The 20,170-nt window shown below is 45.0% G+C and overlaps 1 protein-coding gene across 1 annotated transcript in view; it reads left to right on the top strand.

Annotated features, from left to right (window-relative positions):
- The window catches only part of AMOTL1 (angiomotin like 1), a 148,794-nt gene that overhangs the window by 13,839 nt on the left and 114,785 nt on the right, over positions 1-20,170 (top strand). Inside the window, exons 2-3 of the mRNA XM_005883056.2 lie at positions 3,377-3,514; positions 9,630-9,764. Of these exons, the coding sequence (XP_005883118.2) occupies positions 9,680-9,764 (85 nt within the window). The 5' untranslated portion in view covers positions 3,377-3,514; positions 9,630-9,679. The remainder of the gene's footprint in view (positions 1-3,376; positions 3,515-9,629; positions 9,765-20,170) is intronic.

The raw sequence follows: 20,170 nt of genomic DNA, 5'->3' as shown, positions 1-20,170 counted from the left end.
GTGGGACCCACGTCAGTATCCTATTCTTGGTTCATAATCAGAGCCGTGGCCGTGTATCTCATTCTGGCTCTTTGTCTCTTTGCCTCATAGGCTGCAGCCCGGCTCCTTGTCTCAGATAGAACCACTTAATCCTCTCCTGTGGGTTCCCAACATTCCACACGCAGGCAGCCTTGTTCTCGGCTCTGCCCCAGCAAGTCCTTACAGGAGTTTCCTCTGCCTCTTCGCCTCTGTTATTCTGTCCACCTAGTTCCCGCCCCCCCTCCCTTCCTAGCACTGGCCTGTTGCACATTGTTCGTGTTTGTGCTCTTACTCACTTTTCACAGGCCCTTTTCTGGGGCAGTGCGTTCTAGCCCGCAGCTTTCCTTTGGGGACAAATGGCTGCTTCCCAATGCCTGGTCGAAGTTCATCCTGTTTCCCCATGGAATGAAGTTTGCAGTTGGGACTCTCACTTCCAGAAGTGTATCAACTTTAAGAGTTAATAATGATGATCATGAAAACAACGGCTATTGCCATTTATTGAGTTGTATCATTGGCTAGGGTCTATACTAGGTATATTACAGATCTTTGCATTTAATCCTTACAACAAACCCACAAAAGGGTATACTATGATCCCCTATTACAGATAGGCTCAACATTATATGCCTTGCTCACAGATCACTGCTAAGAAATGGTGGGCCTGGGATGTAAATCTAGATCTGTTCCCAAAGTCCTTGCTGTTCCCCACCACATTTAGACTGCCTCCCACATGCTATGACAACTCCTAAGTTGAGCAACTCCAAGTTGCAATTCAAAGCTGCATACCAGGTGATATCTATAAGCAAATTTGCTGAATGATAACAGTGCTATGCATTGTGCACTGTTTTGATGATTCTCCAGTTGCATTTGATATTCACAAAACTCTGGTAAGGATGGAATAAAGGATTTTATGAGCCCTGTTTCACCCACTAGAAAAACTGAGCTGCAGGGAGACGAAGTGATTTGTCCAAGGTCTTAAGTTAAGAAATGATCCCAAGCCAGGTGAGAACCCAGTTTTAATTTATATATATATATTAGAGGCCCAGTGCATGAAATTTGCCCTTACCTTGCCCCCTTGCTGGCCTGATCACCCCTAACTTGCTCCCCTACTGGCCTGATTGCCCCTAACCGATTCTATCTCACCCCTGGCCTAAGCTGCAGTCTGTCCTCCCTCTGCAGGAGGCGACCTGGCCAATCAGGTAAAGGCGCTGCCCCCATCACCGTGCTGCTGCTGCTGCCACTGCTGGCTACCCCACCATGGCTGGCTGAGCCGCGGCCCACCCCTCCCGAGTGGCGCTGCCTGCCTCTCCCACAGGGCACCGGCCCTAGGCCCTCGCAGCCACTATGGCTTTGTCCAGATGGACATCCAGAAGACATCCGCTCTAATTAGCATATTACCCTTTTATTAGTATTATATTATATATATATTTCTTTTTCTTTGCTCTTCCATTCTTCCATGTATACTTGGGCTGCTTGGATAGCAGAATATGGCCACAAACATTTTATTATGATTGCTGATTTAACCCTGAGTTATGTGAAGAGTTTGCAGGTACAAACTCATTTCAGTTTCTCAGCTGTAGGTAGGTCAGTCTCATTCATTCAGTAAGCATTGCCTGACCCCAGGCCTGGCCAGGCATTTTGTGGGAAGGGAAGGGTGGATAAGATATGACTTTGTCCTGAGGACAAAGACACCTTCCAATGTATATGACAATCACTTTGTAAAGAGAATATTCCTCTCCAGTGGAAAAGGGGTGTCTTAATGGAATACAAAAACTTCTGAGAAGCACAAAGGAAGAAGGAAATAACTGGGTCTGGAAAAGTTTCATGGTGGAGGTGACTTCTGAGCTTGGTCTCAGTGGACTAAGTTGGAAATGCAAAGCCTGCGTCACTGAGAATTCTGCAAAGAACCTCATAATTTTATAACTTCATTAGGTTTCCTAAAAATAGGCTTGTTGCCACAGCTTCTTAGGGACTAGTAGCATAAATTATTTACTGGAATACTTAAAATATTAACATCAATAAATCCCGTAGTAGCTTCACAAATACTCTGACTAGTTGGATAAGCCAATCCTATATAATAAAAGCCTAATATGCTAAGTCGTCCAGTCGTCCAGTTGTCCATTCAACCAATCACAGCATAATATGCTAAGGCCGCTCAACTGCTCGCTATGACATGCACTGACCACCAGGGAGCAGATGCTTCAACCAGTACGTTAGCTTGCTGCTGGGGTCCTGGCAATTGGGACTGAGTGAGATGGGCCAGACACACCCTGGAGCCCTCCCTTGTCCCTCCCTGGCCCTGATTGTGCACCAGTGGGGTCCCTTGGCCTGGCCTGTGCCCTCTCACAATCCGGGACCCCTTGGGGGTTGTCGGAGAGCTGGTTTCAACCCGATCCTGCAGGCCAGGCTGAGGGACCCCACTGGTGCACGAATTCGTGCACCTGGCCTCTAGTTTGAAATAATAGTTTTCAAGTTACTCAAACATTCCAATTCTACAAAGCTGCTAAGAATTCTTTAAAACACATCAGAAGGCCAGAATAATCATGTCAACTTTCTAAACATCAGCCATTCAGACAGAGTAAGACTCTATGCCTCCAGCATCTCCTGTCCTTTTATTGACATAAAGAGGTCTTTTCTTTCACAGTGGATTCTTAGGGCGTTCTACTCTTCTCTTCTGACCAAGCTTAAGAGTTTCCTATTGTTAAGTGCCACTGAATTGTACCACTTGAATACTAAGAGCCCAGATGAGTATTGTGAAATGTTTGGACTATTTGGAGCTGGAAGAAAAAGAACCTTCCAAGTTTAGACATTGAAACTCATAAGAGCCAAACCCTTGGGGCAGCCCTAGAAGAGACTGCTCTCTAGTCTGCTGTGGTCCACCGGTGATTGGGTTTTTCTGTTAGCTGAAGCCAGGCTTGACCTCACACAATGGATTGAATGTGTGTCTCTTTCAAAATCTGTAAGTTGACCTCCTAACTCCTAATGTGATGGTAGTAGGAGGTGGGGCCTTTGGCAGGTAATTAGGTCATGAATGGGATCAGTGCCCTTTTCAAAGGGACCCCAAACAGCTCCCTGGCTCTCGTTTTTGGATGTGAGGATGCAAGGAGAAGCCAGTAGTCTGCGACAAAAGAGAGTTCTGGCAAGAACCTGACCATGCTGGCATCCTGATCTTGGACTTTCCAGCCTCAAGAACTGTGAGAAAGTTTCTGTTGTTTACAAGCCACCCAGTCTATGTATGTGTTAAGCATACCAAGTGGATTAGGACACCCAGAGCCTGGATCATGTAGATTTTAGCTAGAAATGCCCTGTTGAGAAGGAAGAGCCCATCATGTGACCTCTTCTCTCTTGTGTTTCAATTTAGGTGTTTGGTTTGTTTTCTGGGTGTGACAAGATATATTTACACCCTCTACTCATAACCAAGATGGAACGTTCCTTCTGATTCTTGACTCACTGAAGAAGAAGGTCCAGATCTGGAGGCTTGCAGGACATCAGAACCGGGGTAAGACCTTGATATTCCTGGTGGAGTATCTCACCTGCAAGCAGCCTCTGAAGAACAGAACAAGGGGCAGGAGGTCCTAGAACAGCTCAGAGCACTGAGGATTACCTATGCACATCCGTATGTTGTTGAGAATTTAAAAGTGAATTGCTTGGCAGCAGTGTCCAAAAGTGTAATAGGCTGCCTGGGGGTATTTAAGAATAGGCTGGGTGGGCATCTGGGGAGTCGTGCATAATTTAAGGGTTGGACTGAAGGCCTTAAGATCCCTTCCAACATCCAGATTCTGTTATTTGCAGATCTTTGGTTTAACTTGTGCCTGCCTCATGCTTGCACTTACCACATTGTTCTGTAATTCTATGTCCAGATATGTGTCTCCCCCACAAGGTTAAAAACTCCTTGGAGAAAGGGGGATATTTATCCTTTTATATCCCAAGCATTTAGCACAGTGACTAGTACATAGGAGATGCTAAGTAAATATTTATCAAATGAATGAATGAATTCATTTTGTATATCTCTGTCTCTCTATGTTAATGTATATCTTGATTTATAGTATAAGTTATCAGCAAATGGGCTTGCTTGTTATGAGGGTGTTCATATTCCTTAGAACCCGTGGTTGCTTGGATACTTGAATGATAGCAGATGCCTTTTGGTCCCCGAACATGGCACTTCTGGTTAATTGATTCCTTCTCTACAGATGGAGTTCTATCATGGCAGTTAAGGCAGAGTCAAAGTATGGCCAGGACTTCTCTGCATTTGTGTTCCTAAATGAAGTCCCCTCTGTCAGCAAGGACCATGGAGCAGTTGGTTAGAGGCCGAGGTGGGCTCGGCTGCATTAGGTGGGCAGGTGTCTTCTGTGTAGTTTCATCCCAAGCTTGGGGAGGGAGGCAGGTGAATGAGGGGGTTCTACTGGAATGCTGGGCAGAGGAGCAGGTATGCCAACTGAAGTGGGAGTTTAAGTGGGAGAATCTCAGCAAGTTAGACTGGCTGAGGTCAAAATGAGGTCAAGAATCAGAGGCAGATAGGGTGTGGTTTTTAGGTGGAGAAATTTCCAAAGAAGCAGAGGCAGAGGGTGAGGTAGCAAAGAGAATACTTTCCAAATGGATATGCTAAACTGAGATATGCTTGTGTCAAATATTTTCATTTATTTACCAAACATATATTGAGTGATTACCTTGTGATAGCCACTGTATAAATGCTAGGAGTGCGTAAGTAAGGATGTCTGCTCTCAACTACATAGAGTGTGGACTAAACTCTAGGGACATATTAACAGTCAATCGCAGGATAGTGTGATACATGCTGTAATGGGGAGAGCACAGGGAAGTCTGAGGGGAACACATGACCATATCTAAGATGAGATGAGAATGGTAAGTTGTAGTTAGCACTGTGAGGCAGGAAGAACGATCTTGCCAGAGCCCCAGGAATTGCTAAATATACAAAAGACCAAACAGGGAAACTTATTCAGGGATGGCAAATTCTTTGCTGTCATTGGACCTTGGATGCCATGTTAAGTGGTCCAAACTGGCTCATAGGAATAATGAATCATTGAAGTATTTTAATCAAGAAGTGATGTGTCAGACAGCCAATGTGGCTCAGTGTTGAGCACTGACCCATGCACAAAGAGGCACCACATCGATTCTCAGTCAGAGCACATGCCCAGGTTCCAGGCTCCATCCCCAATAGGGGGCATGCAGGAGGCAGCCAATCAATGTTGATGTTTCTATCTCATTGATGTTTCTCTCTCATTGATGTTTCTGTCTCTCCCTCTCTCTTCCTCACTCTCTAAAATCAATAAAAACATATTAAAACAACAACAACACACACAAAAAAAACAAAACAAAACACTTATACTTGAAGAAAAGAAGTTATGTGATCAGCTTTGTGCTTTAAAATATTACTGCAGCAAAGTGTGGAGAATGGTTGGAAGAAAGGGAGACCAAAGACCCACTGAAGTCTTTGCAGGATCTCGGTGAGAGATGACAGTGGCTGAAGTAAGGCCGAGGCAATGAACACAGAGAGAAGCAGATGCATTCTTGAGACATTTGAAAGTTAGACTTTACTAAGCGTGGTGATTGATTGGATGCGAGATGTAACCAATCAATCAAGGATGGCCAACTTCTGACTCAGGTAGCTGGGGGGATGGCTCGCTCCACAGGCAGCTCTGAAAAGGGAGGAAGATGTGTTGGTTTAAGGAGAGTTCTGGTCGTTGGGAGAGTCATAGAGTGAAGCCTCCTTAAGTCCAATGATCCAACCGTGTTCACACCACTCTCTCAGCATAGACAGGTCTCTATTGGGAACTTAATGGTATTTAACATCTGACTAAGGGCTGTGTTCACTGGTTATTATCATTTATTCATCCATTCAGTCAACCAATATTTATTAAATATCAATTATATATTAATAATATTCCAACATTCCATAGATCCCAGTGCCCAACTATCCAGGTGGCTTAGTTCTTCTCTCTCCCTCTCCTTTCCCCCCTCCCCCTTTTTGCTAGTTCTTTATTTTATTTTCAGATTTATTGAGGTATATTTGACAAATAATATTTTAAGATATTTAAAGTGTACATTGTGATGATTTGATATAAGTATACATTGTGAGGTGATTCCTCCCACCTAGTCAACAAATCCTTCACCTCTCTTATCTTTTTTTGTAAACATATTTAAGTCCTACTCTTCCAACAAATTTCAGTTACACAACACAATGTTATCAACTATAGTCACCATGTTATACATTAGCTCCTCAGAACTTATTTATTTTATAGCCAAAAGTTTGTACACTTTTACCACCCTCTCCCAATTCCCCCCACCTTCCTGCCCCTGGCAACCACTTTTCTGCTCCATTTCTATGAGTTTTGTGGGGTTTTTTTCTCTTTAGAGTCCACATATAAGTGATACCATTCAGTATTTGTCTTCCTCTGTCTAGCTTATTTCACTTAGTGAAATGCCCTTCAGGTGCATTTATGTTGTCCCAAATAGCAGGATTGCCTTCTTTCTTGTGACTGAACAATATTCGTGTGTGTGTGTGTGTATGTCTAAATATAACATCTTAGCCACTCATCTATTAACAAGCCACTTAGGTTGTTTCCATCTCTTGGCTACTGTGAATAATGTGGCAATGAACATGGAGTACAGACATCTCTTTGGAAAAGTGCTTTTTAAAGCCCGAAGTACAACTGTAAGTTTTTAGTAGGCTTTTCCACTCATGCCACCCCACCTTATCCTACATGCTGTTGTTTGAGCTGCCATGTGCTGCTTTAGAGAAAAGCATGTACTCACTTCCTATTCCCAGGGTTGCATTAATTTTTTTCTCTCTCTTTATTTTCTTCTTCATGAACTTAGTCATTGACAGGGTTTTTTTGTTTTGTTTTGTTTTGTGGAGAGAGAGAGAGAGAGAGAGAGAGAGAGAGACATCAACATGAGAGAGACACATCCATCAGTTGCCTCCCACACAGGCCCACAGGCCCTGACCAGGGGCCCTTTGGTGCACGGGCTGATGCTCTAACCACTGAGCAACCGGCCAGGGCAGTCATTGACAGTTTTGCCTTGTATAAAGGTTAAACACGTTATAGAAAACCGTGGACAATTTGTTGTATATGGCCAGAGGCCTGGAAAATATTTTCTAGGCTCCAGAGTTTCGTGACCCACTCTGTGGCTTCCTGGGCCTGAAGTGATGGTGTTAGAGTTACAGTAACAGATGTGATTGATCAAAATATTCCTCGAAATACCTGTGTTTGATGCAATTTCATTTCATGTTTTATGCTTGGCTCTCTCAAGCTGAGGTTTGAAATATAGGCAACAGAGAAACCTGCAGGGTTTGTAGGTTGAAGTTAAAGCACTCAACATGAACCTATGCAGACTGGATTAATAAAGTAAATGCATGGATGTGGGAGCCTCACCTCACACATCCAGAGATGTCATTTTGCAAATCTGTTTCCTGAAGCCAGTGGGTGCCTAGGCCACTGGGCCAAGAAGGATGGGAAATCTACTTTGAAAATCACTCTCCAGCCCTGGCCGGTGGTATTCAGTGGTTAGAACGTCAGCCCGCACACTGAAAGGTCTCAAGTTCAATTCCCCATCAAGGGTACATATCTAGGTTGCAGGATTGATCCCCGGCTGACTGAGGTACATGCAGGGGGCAACCAATGGATGTATTTCTTCCACATTGATGTTTCACTTTCGTTCTCACTCTCTCTAAAAACCAATGGGAAAAATATCCTCGGTGAGGATGAAAAAACAAACAAATCACTCTCCAATTAAAAAATAAAGCTCGATTTTTGTCAAACAGAGCTTTTAGAATCTCACTTCTCAGGGATCCTGCAAGGATTAATGAAATGGTTTTGAGTGACCAATCTATTGTAAATAAATGTTGCCTTTGAAGAGTGTAGTATTATGGTTAATGTTATTTCATAATTGATGAAGATACAAGGTGTTAAATAGTTCATTTGATTAGAACTATAGATGACAATACTAGGGTGATCATGGCCCGAGACTGGATTTCTATTCCAGACATGCTTTCCCTTTTGCACAGAGAGCACGTTCTCTTCCAATGGCGGACACCTCGGCCTCAATCAGCCACCTCTCCCTGCTGAGGCTGACGCCGCCCTTTGCAAATGCATAAATAATGCATATTTCTCGGCCCACAGATATGGGCGGAGAGGCTGCCTTTGTATGTAAAAGCCTATTATTATAGGCTGCAAGTCTTGAAAGACTAAACAGGTCTTTGGCAACATCTAGTCCCAATTTCTTCACTTAAAGTTGAGGAAATTAAGTCCAGAGAATAAGTGGTTTGCCCAAACTCACCCAGTTAGTACACAGAGTCAGGGCTAAAATCAGGATTTATTGAAAAATCCAATGTTTTCTCCACAGCATTGTGCCATATCCATTCTGGTCTCAGATTCCCTCCTAATACTTGGAGTGTTCGCATTATACACAAGTACCTAGTGAGCCAGTACCCAGTAAAGTGCAGTACAAGCTTTGGTACCTCCTGGTGTTAGACTAGAGACTTTTGGTGGTTTCTTGTGACTCCCAAGAGTGCCACACTTCTCTAGGCAGACGGCCGAAAAGCAACAAGTCAGTCTGCCACGTCTGCAGGCAGTCGGGCAGCTGTGTGGGAGCCTGCAGGGCAGATGTGAACAGCACTCTGGAGACCAAGTCAAGCCAGGTGCTCTGATTACAACAAATGATAATGGCTGCCCATCGTCATTAGGGGACAGGATTTCTGCCGGTGGATGTTCCACTTGCTGCATTCGCTGATTAGGTCCATCAGTCATGTTCAATTACTCAGCCACATCCATTCAAGGACCTGCTACCCACAGAGCAGTATGAAGAGCTCTGCAATGTGGGCAGAAGTTTGGCCATGAGGTGTCGTTTTCCCAGATACACTTTATGAGGGTGACATTCCCCAGGCTGGACTTCTTGGGGGCAGCCAGCAAGGTGTCCTTTTCAGGAGGGCCCTTGTGACCTGTGACTTTTTATCATCATTTTCAAGAGGAAATGCAAGATTAGTCTCCATGGCCCTTTTTAGCCCTGGAATTTTCCTTTAAGATAATATAATATATTTTTTTCAGACCACAAGAGGAAATGCAAGATTAGTCTCCATGGCCCTTTTTGGAGGGCCAACTAAAAAGAATACATGTTTATTCTGGAAAGTGAAGAAAATTACAAAAAATAAAAATAAAAAGCACTCATATTTTCAATGCAATGATAGCTATTTTCAACTTTTTAATTCAAAAAATTTTCCAGCCTGTTTCCCAAGCATATATAGTATATATGTATTTATTGTTATGAAATTGAGACCCTACTGAATCCAATGCTGGAATTCTAGGAGTCTACAAAATATGCACAGTAAGTTCCTTGCTCAAAGCCTGGCATGTATTAGTTGCTCAATTAACTATAAACATTTGTTCACAGATGGAGAGAGAGCCGTGGTTCCTGGACTTGAGCAGTCTCATTGTAAGATCACACACTCAGGCCATGCCCAGATCTTGACACCAACCTTTGCATGTGAAAGAAAACATAATAAACTGGAAATCTACTCCTTTCCTTCCAGAAAGCCTCCCCTTCTCAAGAGAGCATCAGCAGTAACTCATCTCCATTTTTGTGCTCATTTTTTATTTTAGGAGGCGTCATTGGATGTGAGAGCTGCACGTATAAGAGACTTGCCGGAAGCATGGACCTCAGTGAAACATGGCCTTTGGAGGAAGGAGCCTGGTTGTCTCATGCTGGAATTCATCATTTTGCCAACACCAGAGGAGGTACGGCTGCTTTTGGTGTCCCTAATACACGTGGTACTCTGCAACTCCCGAACTCACTGTATCAACCCAGCTGTGCTCAGTAGGTGCCCAGTGCCATCGGTCATTTCAAAAGCAGTCGGTAGCGAGGAGGGGCCTGGACTTTGGAGTCAGCAGACCTGGGTTCAGATCCTAAATATTCTATTTACAAGCAATGTGGCCTTGAGAAAAATCTATCGTGTCCTCAGCTCTAACATGAGAGTAAGAGTGCCTGCTTCGTAGGGCTGTGATAGGACCGTGAGTAAAGTAAGCTGTCATTTGCTGAGCCCTAGCCAGGTGGGAAGTTACTCACATATCTTTGAGCTCCTAATCTGTGTCAGGTATTATGTTCCTGCTTGTCTCTTTTCCCCTCGCCTCCTCTCCTCTCTTCTCCCCAGCCCTGCGAGGATTAGGGTTGAGGACAATGCAACCAGCATAAACAGAGTAGGTCAGCTCACCTTCCCTTCTTTTTCTTTGTCCTCGCATCTGATTAATGCAACTCGCCATTAAATGATGGGGCTGTTGTCACTGTACTGGACTGCAGCATAAATGTGAGACCCATACCCTGACACAGAGCTGTGGTCCTCGGTCATGTCCAAGAGTTCAACCTTCTCCCATCCCCCAAATTATTGGAGATCTACTTTGGTGGTAGGAGCCAGTCTATGGATGGAGAGATCAAAGCCCACTGAGGTTAACACAGTCACATGATGTTTTTAGTAAGGATATGCCTTCCATTTATTTGTTTATCCATTCGCTCAATAAATATTGAGTTTCTACTATGTGCCAAGCACTGGGAATACAAGAGAGACAGGGTGAGGTAGACATAGAGATCACCAGACTACTCTCTCTGCTGTGCCCAAGAACCTCCTATGGCCGCCTCAGCTGATGCATTGCCAAGGCCTGACCTACCTGCTCCAGAGCAGCTTTCCTCCACACCCCACACCCCATCCCTCCTCTCCCACTCCTGGGCAGTGCCAGCTGCTTCATCTCTGAGGCCCCATGTGGGCTGATGGGGTTGACATTTCTAGTGAAGTCCTAGGGAAAGTCCTGGAAGAGTCCAGGCCTTGGGGTTTTTTCTTGGCTTCACGGAGTCCTCCAAGGACGGTGTTGTCTGCCCGGGAGGCCCAGTCATCCTGGTGAGTCACAGGCCTTGAGCTGGACCAGATCCTTGCAACATCTGCTTTCGTATTATCTTCAGAGCATCCCAGGCTGCCAGGAAGGTGGGACAGCCTCCAGGAAACTACCTGGGGAGAATCCAGGAGGTCTGGGGGTGATCCGAAGTTTCTGGAGGAAAGTCCCCCTGCCACTCCTGCCTCCTTCTTGCCTAAAAATACCCTCCAGGACTTGGGCCAGGCCTTTTGCAAACTTATTTGAAAGGTCTGGAAGACATTTTCCAAACGAAATCATATGCAGTGCCTGACACACAAAACAGAAGGGGGGCCGTGTTGGGCCAGACTGATTCTGATTGTCGCATTACAAGCTGATGTGGCTGTTGCTCTGATTTGCCAGCTGCCACACCATAGTGTGGGGATTGGTGCAGGTGGGGAGGCCTCCGCAGCCCTTCTCGATGAGTCTATGAAACACCTTTCCTATTATAGATATGCTCACTCAGCTGTTTGGGATTCCTGCTGTCACCCACTCTTCCCAGGGGACTCAACCTGCTTAGGTTCCTGCCTAGAAGACAGGCAGGAAGTCTGGGAAACAGAACCTGGCGGTGGGGGCCAGGTGCATCTAGGAAGCCAGTGGTGCTATTCCCATTACACCCATAAAATCAGGAAGGAGCAGATTTCCCTTCTGGTGCCTCTCAAGGTCAGACATTTTAAAATATTTTTTTTAATGATTTCAGAGAAGAAGGGAGAGGGAAAGAGAAAGAGAAACATCAATGATGAGAAAGAATAATTGATTGACTACCTCCTGCATGCCCCCTACTGGGGATTGAACCCACAACCCAGGCATGTGCCCTGACTGGGAATCGAACCGTGACCTTCTGGTTCATAGATCAATGCTCAACCACTGAGCCGTGCCGGCGGGTGGTCAGACAGAGTTTTAACACATCGGGAAGGAAGGAAGGAATTTTTCTGAGAGCAGTCTGTGTGCCAAGCACTCCATGGATGTTGTTTCATTTTATTCAAATCCTCATTGAAATCTTGTCAAGTAGTTATTATCTCCATTTTGCAGATGAGGAAACCAAGTCTTGTAATGTGGCAAGATAACTAGGCCAAGCTCACCCAGCAAAGGCCAGTAGAGCTCACATTCAAACTCACGTCTTCATACCCCAGAGCTGTGCTCTGTCCACTTTAATTCTCTGTCAATTCCAAAGAGCAACACTCTTGGGCACCTCCATCTTTCTGTGGTGCTTGATCCTTTTTGTCTATTTCTTTTGCATACGGTATGGTAAAAGGACAAAAACGATGGAATCTGTTCTCCATGATCTCTGATTGGCATTTTTTTAAACAAGATTCATAAAGGTCTGTTCATTTTACAGAGCAGGTCTGGAGACATCAAAGACTAGAGGCCTGGTGCATGAATTTGTGCACCAGTGGGGTCTCTCGGCCTGGCCTGTGGGATTGGACCAAAACTGGCTCTCTGACATCCCCTAAGGTGTCCTGGATTGCAAGAGAGCGCAGGCCAGGCCAAGGGGCCCCACTGGTGCACTATTAGGGCCAGGGAGGGACGTGGGAGGTTGGCCAGCTGGGGAGGGGTCGAGGGAGGGTTCTGGCCTGTCTTGCTCAGTTCTGATCGGCCGGACCCCAGCAGCAAGCTAACCTACAGGTCAGAGCGTCTGCCTCTTGGTGGTCAGTGCATGTCATAGCGACTGGTTGACGGGTCAACTGTCTGCCCCTAGTGGTCAGTGCACGTCATAGCAAGCAGTTGAGCGGCCTTAGCATATCATTAGCATATTATGCTTTGATTGGTTGAACAGACGACTGGACAACTGGACACTTAGCATATTAGACATTTATTATATAGGCTTGGAGGCAGAATTCGGGCTGGAACCCAGACTCTGCTTCTCCTTCCAGCACCTATACTATGCTGACTGCTAAGACCTTAGCTTCTTGGAAAAATCATTTTAATATGAAAGAAGAGAGGCCCCTGTGCAGCCAAGAAGACTCTATTTGCAGTCCCCAAAAGAAGCGATTCCCTCTCAGGCCTCTGTATAGAGTGACCGGGTGGAAAACGTGAGATTGGGGAGGTCTCTGCCTCTCAGCAGAAACTCACATTCATACTGTAGATGTCTTTGTTTTACTGGTTTAGTCATACACATCCATCGCAGCAAATGCTTTTGCACTTAATCTTAACGTAGGGTATTTTGTTTGATTTCACTCAATAGATCTAAGTGTGAGTTCGAAGTGTATGATTTTCCTCTGCAGGGACCTGTTTCTGTGTGTATTTTTGGAATGGTTCTTTATTCTGATTCATATTCACATACACCTTCCAGTAGCTTCTTGGCTCAGCCAGAGTTTATTCCCTTTGATGTGATGCTGAGTTAGGAGTCTTTTAAATCTTCATCTCTATTCCATAGCTGGTAACAGGAACCCTGGGGGCCTGGATGGATTCAATTTGTTTATATATTTCATAAAACACCATGCTTTTGTTAATAGCATCGACTCCATTGGTATTTGAAATTTTCAGAAGGCATATTTAGCATTTTTACCAAAATGAATCCTTGGTTTCCTGCCAGACTTAATATGATATCATGTCTTGGCCTAACTCAGTGGTTCTCAACCTTGGCTGCACATTAGAATCACCTGGGATTTTAAAATCATCAGGATTTTTAAAAGATTCCCAGGTGATTCTAATGTGCAGGCAAGGTTGAGAACCACTGAGAACTGATAATGATTTTTTCCAGGCGAGATATAGTTAACTGTTCTTCCTATAGAACCCGTTTCTTTCTCCTGTAAGTTATAAAGCACTTAAAGCAGTTATCTGAGGTTTTATTTTATTTTTTTAAGGGAAATCAAGAAACTGTATTTTTTTTTATCCCTTTCATCAAGTATTATAAAAATGTGGGGTTGTGCTAAAAGAAAAGACTATTAAACCCCAAGAGAAGGAGAAATGCCCTTTTGGCCATTTAGCCCTAGAGCTAATGCTGTGACCAATTAGGTACAAATTTCTTTTTGATGGAACCTTATGGGGGAGGGGGGCATACATTTGTCCTTGGTGTCCTCTGTTGGTTTGTCCTAAGAGGATGCAGAAGGGAGTCATGCTGTGCTCAGATAGCCATGGCCCCACTCCACCCTCCTACATCAGCCCCGCCCACGCTCACCAAGGAGAGGAGGGGAGGCGGGGTGGGCATTGCTTCTCCACTTGCTCTGCTGTTAACTGGCAGGACCTACTGGAGGCAGGAGGCTACCTGCAGAGAAGATGAGCAAAGGGCAATGCCAGAGAGGAGAGGAAGGCAGAGAGAGGGCTCAGCCCACACCTTTCAGTCTTCATGCTCCAGGGATTGGGGCTGGAAAGGTTGAATACAGATCCTAGTGGCCTCTAGCTACCATTCTAACTTGTTGTTATGACATTTTTAAAGGGTAGTGATAGCATACCTGGCTGATTAAAAACCCTTCTCCCCATGTGGCATCTATCCCTTCACCCATCGCTTGGAGCATGCCTGTGGGAGACTCAGCTCCTTCTCTTTTCTACTGGCCAAGGAGCTGTGTGGCCCCCGAGGACTCAGGAGTCAAAGCAGCCCAGAAAGGCCGGCTGGGGACAGGACAGGGGCCCTCTCGCTGGTCTTTCCTCCAAGCAGAGCTGCAGTTAAGGTTCCTGCCACTTCTGCAGCAGCGGCTGGCCCAGTTCTGCATCTAAGCAGGATATTGGTGATGGGCCTTGTGCTAAGAACGCCTCTTCCACCCCAAAAAGCATTTGAAGCAGCGGCTGGCCCAGTTCTGCATCTAAGCAGGATATCGGTGATGGGCCTTGTGCTAAGAACGCCTCTTCCATCCCAAAAAGCATTTGGAGTGTGCCCTTGGCTCTGGAAATCAAGCTAAGAATTCCTTTGATCCTAGACTTATATCCAATATCACTATGCGACCATACTTCATTTGCCGAGGAATGAAGGTTCTTAATGAGTTTTCCAGGTAACTGGAGCATAACCCTTTAAATGCTTAAGTTTAGTTCCAAATTTTACTGTTTTCTAATAGTTGATAAGACTTTTTTCTTATGGCTTTTTGTATTCTTTCTTGCCCTACTAAACAGAAAATAGTCACACTCAGCTTATGAATGAAGTTGGACCAATTTTTCATTTTAGAAATGTGTTGTCTTTAATTTGGGATTTATAATACGATGTCCAACTTGCTTAAAAATTCATGTACTCATTTGAATATGCCTAAAGAAAACTCTACGGGACACATAAGACTCTGTGGATGGTGTTTCAGTTCAGGGATGAAGACTGGGAGAGGATGAGAAAGAGGACTTTCATTTTTCAGTTTATAACCATCTGGACTCATTTACCTTGAATATGTATCATTTGCTTATATAATGAAAATTAATTTAGAATTCTATGTTGTTATGTTAAAACTAGGGGTTGGGTTCCTAGGTTAAATTCCAAAACCCATTCAACTTATGATGTAGCAGGCAATAGTAAGCGTGGACATTAGCCCCTTGTGTTATCTGTTCCTAGGGAAAGCCTGAGTCCCAGGAATATTTTCTTCTTGCTGCTCTCTCCACATGTCCCATTGTCTCATAAATACTGTCCTAGAGATAGGAGGAGGGACTCACTCTTTCTGTCTGCAGGGGCCATGGCAGCAGGAGGCTCACTTTCCTCCTAAGACAGTAAAAAGAGGGTCAAGCTTGCTATGTGGGAGAGAAAGGAACATTTACGCAGCCTCCACTGTGTGTCAGGCACTGTGCTTGGTCTCTCTCATACTTTGCCTGTGTTGCTTGTCCGGACAACCCAATGAGATGAGTGTTGCTGTCAGGAAACTGAGGCTCTGAGAGGCTTAATGAGATCCTGGGATTGCCCCCTAATAATTGACAACCCATAAACTAATGCACTGTCTTTTATAATTCAGTGGCCCTCCAGTAGAACCGTTCCTTTTTTTTTTTTTGGTTAATCCTTACCTGAGGATATTTTTCCATTGATTTTTTTAGAGACAGTGGAAGGGAGGAGGAGAGTCACAGAGAGAGAAGCATCGATGTGAGAGAGACACATTGATTGGTTGCCTATCACAGGCACCCTCACCACCACCGGGTCTGGGGATTGAGCCTGCAACCGAGGTACATGCCCTTGAGTGGAATCGAACCTGCTGTGGGCCAATACTCTATTCATTGAGCCAAATGAGCTAGAGCAGAACCGTGTCTTTATAAGAGGCCTATCAGAGTCAAGTAAGGCTGGGCACTTGGGATATTCCCTTCGGTTCTATAAAGTCCTCTGACATGGAATCCCTTGTTAGGAGTTGAGCAAGTTGAGAGCAGGACCCTATTCTGATCACCTTTGTAGCTGCAGTGCCTCGAAGTACCTGGAATTGTGGTAAATTCTCCATAAATGTTTGTTTGATTAACAGGAAATATTATTGTTTGCTCTGGCTTCCTAAGATAGGAAATTGGAATCATACATTTTAGAAGCATTTTCAAAAGCAAATATTGAAAAAAGAAAAATATTTTCTCATTAGCTTTGGTTGATTAGGAAATTCAAATACCTAAAGTACTATAAGAAAAGTTCTTAGCTTAGGAGGCATCAATTTATAGGAGGAACAAAGGGGAGTCCATTGTAAGTTAGAACAGTTGGGCAGGCTCAGCATCTAACTGCTGCTGGAGCATTTGCGATGCTCTTCTTATGGGAAGTACCTGGTGCTGGCTCCATATAACCAACTTTCAAGCCAACTCTTGGAACACAAGTAGGGACGATATTACATTACCCTTAATTTGGAGCATATTCTGTGGTTTGTGACTCCTTCCAGTAACTCAAAGTTGTTAAGGAGCCCATTTTCTCAGCTGTAAAAGGAGTTTGTCATCCAATAATCCTATATAATAAAGAGGTAATATGCAAATTAACCCCCACGCCCTCACAAGATGGCTGCCTACAACCAGGCTGGCAGGGAGGAGGCAGATGGTGGCGACTTGGCTGGCAGCAGGGGGCAGTTAGGGGCGACCAAGCAGGCAGGCAGGTGAGCGATTAGGAGCCCGGGATCGGGCCTAAACCGGCAGTTGGGGTCCCGAATTGGAGAGGGTGCAGGCTGGGCTGAGGGGACCCCCTCACCCCTGCACCCCGTGCACGAATTTCATGCACCGGGCCTCTAGTAACTATTATTTACCTGATCTTCACAATATGACAGTCTTTCTTCTTGGAACTCTACGTGGATTAGTTTATTGCACTCTAATCACAACCTTATGAGTTAGGAATGATTATTATCTCTATTTTTACAGAAAACAGAGGCTGGCAGAAATTAAAATTCTAGCTAATAGTGGAGCTGGTATTAGAACCAAGGCCTGGCTGACCCCAAAGCCCTCTGCAGATGGTCTCTCTCAGAACACAAAGACTAGTTTGCCTTTCATCATGAAGGGGAAGCCTTAGCTGGTTTGGCTCAGTGGATGGAGCGTCAGCCCTCAAACTGAAGGATCCTGGGTCGGATTCTGGTCAAGGGCATGTGCCTCAGTTGCAGGCTCAATCCCTGGCCCTGGCTGGGGTGCGTGAAGGAGGCAACCAATGGATGTGTTTCTCTCTCTGTCTCTCCCCTTCCTTTCCACTCTAAAAAAAGAGTCAATGGAAAAATATATTCTGGTGAGAATTAACAACAACAACAACATGATTGGGAAATGGAGGAGTTTGTTCCTGCAGAAAGTCCATCTGAGCCCATTCACTCATGGGATCCGTGTATTAGCACCAAGAACTGACCATTGGCATTGGCAATGGCAAGGCCAGCCTTGACCTTGACAAGAGCTACTTTGGAAGAGTGGTGAGCTAGAAGCTTGTCTAAGAGTAAAAAGTAGAAATAGATAAGAGTGTAGAAAATTTTTTAATGAATTTTGTTGTAAAAGACAGCTGAGAATTGAGAATGGTAGATGGAGAGAAGGGTGGCGTAAAGAAAGGATTTTTTTTTTTTTAAGATAAAAACAGTGGCATGTCTGTATAGATCTAAAACAGAGGAAAACTGTAATTTGGGTTGGGAGGGGGCAAAGTCACCTGAGAAGGCACAGGATTTGATCTGCAGTGGAGGAGCTGGCCTTCGATGGAATAGAGACAGTTCATACACAGTAACAGGGGTGCAGGAAAGTATGTAAACCAGGCAAATGTAGAGTGATTGCTGGGCTGCACTAAGGTCCACTTGCAGTTAGTGGTAACGAATGGAACATAAGACCAGGAAGCATGCTGTAAGCTTCTCCATTATGTTTATCTGGGTGCTGGCAGAGCAAGAATTAGTCTTTATCAGGGTTATGGTTTTTCCAAGGAAGTAATATGGAGAGAGAGGGACATAGATTTGAGTATGTATTATCAAGAGAGATGATAATAATGAACCTGGGCAATCTGATTTAACTACATAATGCAGAATTCTCCTAAACATTGGCTGATAGAATCTATAATAATAAAAGCATAATATGCTAATTAGACTGAAGAGCCGAATGACCTTCTGGACAACCTTTCGGATGAAGCCAGGGCTGCAAGGGCTGAGGCAGTGGCCGCAGCTGCGAGGGCCAAATCCCTTGCATGAATTTCATGCATCGGGCCTCTAGTTTGATAATAATGAACCTGGAAACTAAGATGGATATAAGAGGAAGAAATGTCATGAGAACAGTAAGGAACAGAGAAAAGGTCATGGGAAAAGTAAATTATTGGAGCTGTTAGGGTCAAGGAGACATTGAATTAAGAAAATAGACTAGCTGGGAAGGTAGGAAGTGGTGGCTGGAGAGTGGAATGCTTGACATTGAGATCTTTGAATGGCCACTATGAGAGCAGAGAGCTGAGACAGTTGGAGGTCAAGGAAGAGAGAGGATGTTGAAGAGTTGAGAGACCAGAGTGTTAGAAGGATCCATTAGGTAGACTTGGATATAAGAATGTTCATGGGAATTGTATTGGGGAATTGATAGTGAGTCAGATGCCAATAGCTTCAAGGAATGAAGTAGAAGAATCCACGGGTTTGTAGATGGCTGCAGTAAGTAGGGTAATGTGGTCTGTTATTTTCAAGGAGGAGCCAGGTTTTGATCAGAGTAAGAGATTGAAAGAAACATTCATATAAGAGGCTGAGGATATTGGGAATGTTGCTGGTGATGACCCATGAATTCCTGGGGGCAAAAGGGAGGATTCTAGGAGGTGAGAAAGGCAAGAGTGATGTGTGCAAACATTCACCCAAGCACATTCGCTTCTTGGATTTGGGAGCTCAGATTGTCAGGAGTCGGAAAAGAAGATGGAGAGATAAGCGAGGCAGCTCGAGAATGGCTGCTTCCCCATGAGCAATGCTGGCTAGAGAGGCTTCTTTCTGCCCTCCAAGGTCATTTGTAAACTGAAAGCTGACCATGGAGAAGCCAGCGGTGGCTGAGTGTTTGCACAATTACAGCCCGTTGGCAGAGGTTCGGTGCCCTCAGGCTGCGGCAGCTGGTGATCTGATCATGTTGAGATTAGAGAAGGCTCCAACAGGTTGCCCAGGCTGTTGACTCCAACTGTCAGTCTCCAATGACAAGGAGAGAGAAGGGAAACCATTTTCCATGTTTGCTTCTACCTTCCTCTTAACTCCTCCTGCATCCCCTGCATCCGTGTGGGCACTCTCTCTGGAGCACATCCCAAAAGCCCAGGGCCCTCCCAGGTAGGGTAGTCCATTAGCCCTGGGGAGGGGGGGGACACACAATACAACCTCCCCATTTATTCAGGCCACGGACCCAGAGAGGAGATTCCCACAATCGGACATGCATTACTTTAGTACAACTCCGACGCCCAAACCGTAACTTCTGCTTCTGCATTATGTATTTGAAACCGCTCAGCTTTTTATATGGGAAAAGGAACACTGCTCTGCTCCCCTCATACACTCAGACAGACAGACAGACCATCACAGTGCTGTGCAGTCATCCATAAGTTACTTAACTTCCCAGGCTCAGTTTGCCTGCCTGGGAATGGAGACATTACCTTCCCTGCTTGCACCAGGTGGTGTCTTAAGGGGAAGAAATGTTTGGACCCAAGTAAGAATTCAGGTCCATGAACAAGGAGGGCTGGGAGCATTGGAAGCTCCTCCTCCCTTGCTGCGAGACCTATTCAGGCTCTAAACATCCTGCATCTCCCCACCGAGAAGCACAGACCACACGATTTCCCAAGCATCGGAGTAGGGCAGACACAATACAAAAGAGCAGGGATCATTTCAGAACTGGTTATGCTCGATTTTTTAATACATGGTCAAGGGGGTGGGAGAGGACCCCTCCAACCCAGAGTTGGGAGGAAGCGCGCGCACCGCTGCCCAGCGTGAAGGCTG

The sequence above is a fragment of the Myotis brandtii genome, unplaced genomic scaffold (genome assembly GCF_000412655.1).
Source record: "Myotis brandtii unplaced genomic scaffold, ASM41265v1 scaffold76, whole genome shotgun sequence".
In the NCBI taxonomy this organism is placed as follows: Eukaryota; Metazoa; Chordata; class Mammalia; order Chiroptera; family Vespertilionidae; genus Myotis; species Myotis brandtii.
The sequence above is the reverse complement of the archived record's forward strand: the minus strand, read 5'-3'. Positions and strand labels throughout refer to the sequence as shown.